Genomic DNA, 6,000 nt, shown 5'->3' with positions numbered 1-6,000 from the left:
CCACACTCTCATTCAAAAAACTGAGCAGGGCTCACTATTTTGAAAGGTGGCAGGTGGAAGTGGGCTGTGTTTTTACCCAATAAATATTTTATGGTTAAAAAAAAAAAAAAAGGAGCCATTCCAAGAGCAGAATCAAGCTGTTTCTCCAGCTCTGCTCTGCCTGCCTGAGAGCGGAGCTACAAATCTGCGTGTCCCTCAGTGCTCTTTGCTACCAGCCTGGTGGCCAACCCAGTAAGGCTTTCCAAGTTCCTCCTCTTGTTGTCCTTCACATAAATATCTGGGACAGCTGAAGGACAGGATGAAGAGGGCACGAGCACACACATGCATCAGTATGTGTGTGAGTCTCAAATGGATCTCAGCCTCCTAGAGAGAAGGATTTATGTCCATTGCTTTATGTCTTGTGAGATTGGTTTTGTCAGGCAAGTCTTGTGAGGGCTTCAAGGTGGGATTGAAGACTCCAAGCAAAATGAGGTCAAGATATGGATGGGTTTTTTATGCATCCCAGTGACAGACCTGCAGAGGCACCTGAGCTTGTTTTGATAGACTCAGTATGACTTAAACACTCATTTCCTCTGGGGATTTAGGACCAAGTAGTTGCACAGATGGAGGGTGGGTAAGCAGGGGGAAAAGCTTCCTGTGTCACTGGCCACAAAGCCATGTTCCTGCCTAAGTCCTCAGAGGTGGCCTTCCTAGCAATGCTTCCCTCTATCAGCAGCATGGAGCAAGACAAAAATCAAGAAGGGGTCTGCTGGGCTACAGTCAAGAGTTCAAAACTTGTCTACCCTCATGTATCAAATGGCTTCTCAACACATCAGTGGTGTTAAATGTGCATGTCCACTGCCCACTCCTGAAGTGAAGCCCCTGTTAATGCCCCTGTTCCCAGGAGGGTGGTGTGTGCAGGACACCGGGGAAGGTGGGTGCTGCTTGTGCAGGGTGTGCCCATCCAGGTGGGGCTGCAGAGCACCTCCACAGCAAGGTGCTAAACTCTGTCACAGGGGGGAGGGACCCAAACATCCAGCACTGCAGGTGAATATGCTCCAGGCTCCATAATTATCCCAGCCCAGTGTGGGACTCAGCACCCCCTTCACAGGCAGTTCCAGAGGTCCCAGTCTCCTCCCATACATCCAGGGAGTGTCTCATGGCTTTTGGACACTGGAATTTGGTTTAGTTTAATGGTTCATTATGTCAATCAGGATTGTCCAGGTAGGAAGGTTTTCCAACATTTGTCTGTCTTTTATTTGTGGATGGTGGACATTTGTCCTGGTTCCCCAGGCTGGCAACAGGATGTTGTGCTTGGGCATAAAGGACATCAGCTCTTCTGCTTCTCTCTCAAATGACTCAAATGACTGAGACCTGGGCAACCAGGAAGCATTTCTGGTTTGAACTGGCTGATGGGAGGGAGGGACTGCAAAACCTCTCAGAAAACTCAACCTAACAGAGAATGACAGAGTGGTTTTAGTTGGAAGGGATGTTAAATATCATCTCATTCCAACCCCCCTACCATGGGCAGGGACTCCTTCCACTAGACCAGGTTGCTCAAAGCCCCATCCAACCTGGCCTTGAACACTTCCAGGGAGGGGGCATTCACAACTTCTCTGAGCAACCACTTCAAGTGTGTTTCCATTAAACGTTTTCCATCAAACCAGGCTGTTATTTAATTTCAGCTCAGGGTCTGCCCCTGCCCTGTGTGTGTAAGTGCTGCTGCAACTGGCTGCTTTGGGAGAAATTAAAATACAAAATGAGGCCTTTTGGAGGAAGGTAAGTGTTGGGCAAGGCTGATGGCCATGTAAAAACAGGGGCTGAACAAGAGCAATTAGATGTCCAGGGACAAATCACAGGATGTAGAGTGCAGATAGCAATGGACACGACTGTGGAGGTGATTGCAGAAATGCCCTTGTACCTGGGGAGCAGGCAGTGTAGTCCCACCCTGACCTTGGGGAGCAAATCAGGAAACCATCTTCTTAATTAATAAACTAAAAAACACCCATGAGAAAAGAAAATTCCTTTATTCTGAGGTGGGGGCTCTTACATCTCAGCTTGTCTTGTTTTTTTTTTTTTCCTAAGGCAGACATAAAAAGACTCCATAATTTATTATTAGGACATCTGAATAGTTATTTATTGAGAAGCCACAGTTCTCACACTTTTACAACTGTCGGCTTGTATAAGGCAAAAAAAGCAAAATGGATCACTATTTTACACAGAAAGTAAAAGCTCTGGAGGAGGGACTGATGGACATGCAGTTACTGGTCAAAATGCAATGTACATGACATATATAAAAACCATTGTGAAACAGAGGAATTGTAAATTATGGTAACAATCTACTGAAATAAATATTCAATATATTATTATAAACACATTTGTATAGTCTAAGATTGTAATTAAAGTTGTCTTTGTACATACACAGTTATTTGAAATTTAAACAAAAATGTAACATTTAGAGGAGCAAATGTCAACATAAAACAACTGCTTTGGAGTTGTAATGTGGCATGATATATCCATAATGATAGGATTAATCTGGTGTGGCAATTAGAATGACTAATCCTCTGGGATGTAGCCTCTATGGAGTTAACTGCATATTGGAGGGAATAGCCTGGTACATTAACAAGGATGCAGAATGATTCAAACGGCTGTCTGGGTTTGTTTGTTTTCTGGTTTTCAAATGAACAGAGAGAACAAAAAATCATTTGTAATTGCCTGGTTCTTCTTTTAAAAACAAAGCTGGTTTTTTATTAATTTTAAGCAGTTGGCATCCACAGAAGAGAAACAAAGAAATGAAAGGACTCGAGTCACTCATCTTCACAACAATTTACCATCAATGTATATACAGTACATTAATGAAGCATTGTTTAAACTTTAATAACAGGGACACACCTAGCATGTTTTCTATGTAGTTTTTCCATTAACAGTATTAAACAATGGTGCTCCATATTGCTTATGAACATAGAGATATGAAATTAGGAAACTGATGAATCAAAGAGAGGTGCTAATCTTATTACCACACAGCTAACATGGCATTTGTATTGGTAAACTTCTCATGGGCATTGAGAGCTGACATAAAAATTCCTAATGTGGCTAACTGAGTTACAGACGAGGTACATGCACGGATACCAGGCGACCCCCAGCCTCCCTAGTCGTCCTCTTCATCTTCCTCATCGCTGTCCTTCATGGTGATCCCCTGGAGCCCTCCGCCTTCGCTGACCGACGCCGTCGCCTCCTCTACCGTCAGCCGGTTCCGGATCGTCTCGTAGGTTTTGCTGTTCAAGGTGGAGTCCAGCACGCCTTGCAATCGGAAATCCCGGTATGTTTTCTAAAGCAGGGAGAGGCACAGAGGAAGGAGACAACAGGGAGAGGTCAGGGCCCACACCAGCTCCCCTGCTTTGCCTCAGGGGCCAGCCTGTGCCCCTGTGCCGGGGGCTTGGGGCCGCTAATGGAAGAGGCTGTGATGCCAGAGAAATCCCAGCCCCAGGGACATTTTGCATCGCCCCAGACAATGCACTGGCCACCACTTTGCCATGGCAGAGGTTCCTTTAGGGTGCCTTGGGCAAAAAAATTTACAGCTCTGCAACTCCAGCCCTGCCTTTGTGGGCTTGCGGGGTGGCCGGGCTGGGTGGCTTCAAAGCAGGGACGTGCGGGACTGCTCAGGGCAGCTTTGCATCAGGGAGGCTGGGGTCTAAAAAGACATCAAACAAGAGATAAGGGCTCTGCTCCAGCTAACTTCCCTTGCTCCTGGCTGCGTTCATCCTGCCTGTGAAGTCATTTATTTTCCCTCATGCAGCAGAACGCTGATCGCCCATAACCGCCGACGTGATTACACGTTCCCGGAATGCTCCGTATTAAACAATCCTACCTACAGTATAGGGATTAAATGAACTAAGTCCGGGATACTGGAGGAAATTATTGAAGTATAAATATAAGCACACGGCATGTGTTTCTTAAATCTCTCTTTTTTCACCTCAAATTGGAGTTGCAGTTCCATGGTTCCCGTATTTCCCTTGTTATTACAATTAACATCTCTCATTTGAATTTATGTTTATAAACTTTTCGACTCTGTGAGATAAAAACTCTGGTCTCGTTGTTCATTTAATTCTGCTCTGTGCTCTGTGTGGAAACTATTTACTGTTCTGCTATTTCAGAAAGTCCTTGGGTTTGTTGTAGCTGCTTCTGAACGTAATATTGGTATAAATAAAGCACAAGGAAGAAAGCTTTCCTCAGCTAGCTGACAAGTAGAAATAATTTGTCTGTGCCTGTTTTCAGTTATGAAAAGCACATTTAATACATCTCAGTTTTAATTTATTCATGCCTTCAATGTGTTCACTGCACACAAGACCATAAACATTATAAAATACTAGACCAAAAAGCCTTAGATAGAACCTAAAATGATCAAAAATATATTTACCCCCTTCTGTGATCTTATTATTTCATGTAAACCACTGTGATTTCACACTGAAATAATTATCATTAGTCCAAGGCATGCACACACACATATACACATACACGTGCCCTTAAGGAAAAAAAAATGCTACTTTCAGGGTATGTTATCTCACCTTTATGATCTCTTAGAGTTGATTATATACAGTCATTGTAAAAGAAACAACTTCAACTAATTATGAGAACAATCTCTCATTTGAATTCTGACAATAGTCACAAGCCACAGTTGGGCTTAAATGTTTCTAGTAAAACAGTGTTAAAAACTTTTGCATTGATTTAACCCATTTTAACACTGGAGTTCATCGGTGTGATCAGCAGGTTTGTCCCCAGAAAGGCTAATTTCAGTGCATGCACTTTACAGGTAGGGTCAAATAACAAGAGAGGTTTTTTTTTAATGAAAGGAGTTACTTTGTTCTTACCTGCACACCTGTATTTTGCATCGCTATGCATTTCAATTTTGCGTGCTACCTGCCCTAGACACAACTATCTGAATTTTTAAAAAGAATTTTAATGAAAGGCTTAATTTATTTGCGGGTGACAGTCTGCCTAAGACAACATGCCACACATGCAGACACACACACGCTCCTCCCAGCAGCAAGGGGAAAACACACGGGGTGATTACCTTTACTATCCTAATGAGAGTTTTCAGTTGGTAGATGTGGAGCTGCAGGTCCATGCGGTCTGTCAGCCAGGTGCAGACGACATTCATCGAGCTGGTGTACCATTGCTGCAAGAGAGACAGGACTTCTCCAGCAACCACGTCAGGGCTGCCCCCAACACCCCATGACACCGACCTTCCCCACCAGCCAGCCACACACTTAGAGGGGAGACAGGCATCTGCTTTTACACAGAATTTCCATGCATGAGCTTTCGAATTTTTATAATATTAACAGCAAGCTTAATAAGAGACCACCAGTAATGCTGCAAGATTTTGTAATCTGATTTTGCCATTGATGGGACTTGCCAGCGGTGGTGTGCATTTGGCTCAAGCCATGTTTTAACCTGTTTCCCCCCCACAGTGAGAGCACAACCCTGCCTTTAAGTGTGTCAGTCCCACTCTCAAGCTACTTACCATCTTCAGATTCAACCACAAACAGCCACAGGGCGAGTCTGGTTCCCTGAGGGGAGGCTCGTGTGGGGCAAGGTTTGGCTGGGGGGCAGAATGCTGGTGTAAGCACCTACGGGTGCCTGTCCAGGCTGTGTGGGAAATGCTTTGGTTTCACCCTCACAATTATGAAAAATGGAAAAGCAGCAAAGAAATGAGCTTGTTTCAAGCTGCTGAACTCACAGGGCCCCTCCAGGGGCTGAAAATTTTGCTGCTTGTCTGTGAAAAAGGCTTGCAGCAGTGTGGCAGCAGCCTGCCGTTCCCCCAGTGCAGGAAGTCTCCGGTGGGCTGTGGATCAGCGCCCTGCTCACGCAGGGCTGACATGGCACGTCTGACGCCACACAGACGAGCAGTGAGCCCTGAGAGAAGGAAAAGCAGGGGCTGGGAGGGGGGGAATCACAGAAACCTCCCCATGGCTCTCAGCACAAGGGCTGGTTACAAAGCGGGCTGCAGACAGAAACTCATCA

At 45.0% G+C, this 6,000-nt stretch overlaps 1 protein-coding gene across 20 annotated transcripts in view; it reads right to left on the bottom strand.

The window, feature by feature from the left end:
* Positions 1 to 1,987: 1,987 nt before the first annotated feature.
* The window catches only part of CADPS (calcium dependent secretion activator), a 210,835-nt gene continuing 206,822 nt past the window's right edge, over positions 1,988 to 6,000 (bottom strand). For all 20 annotated transcript variants that reach the window (XM_025894702.2, XM_025894687.2, XM_025894706.2 and 17 more), the window contains 2 exons: positions 5,051 to 5,155; positions 1,988 to 3,307 (listed from right to left, as the gene is read on the bottom strand). In XM_025894702.2, the coding sequence (XP_025750487.1) occupies positions 3,128 to 3,307; positions 5,051 to 5,155 (285 nt within the window). In that variant the 3' untranslated portion in view covers positions 1,988 to 3,127. The remainder of the gene's footprint in view (positions 3,308 to 5,050; positions 5,156 to 6,000) is intronic.

This window comes from Manacus vitellinus, unplaced genomic scaffold (genome assembly GCF_001715985.3).
Source record: "Manacus vitellinus isolate BGI_N305 unplaced genomic scaffold, ASM171598v3 scaffold_14_pilon, whole genome shotgun sequence".
Taxonomy (NCBI): Eukaryota; Metazoa; Chordata; class Aves; order Passeriformes; family Pipridae; genus Manacus; species Manacus vitellinus.
This window is presented reverse-complemented; position numbering and strand designations above follow the sequence as displayed.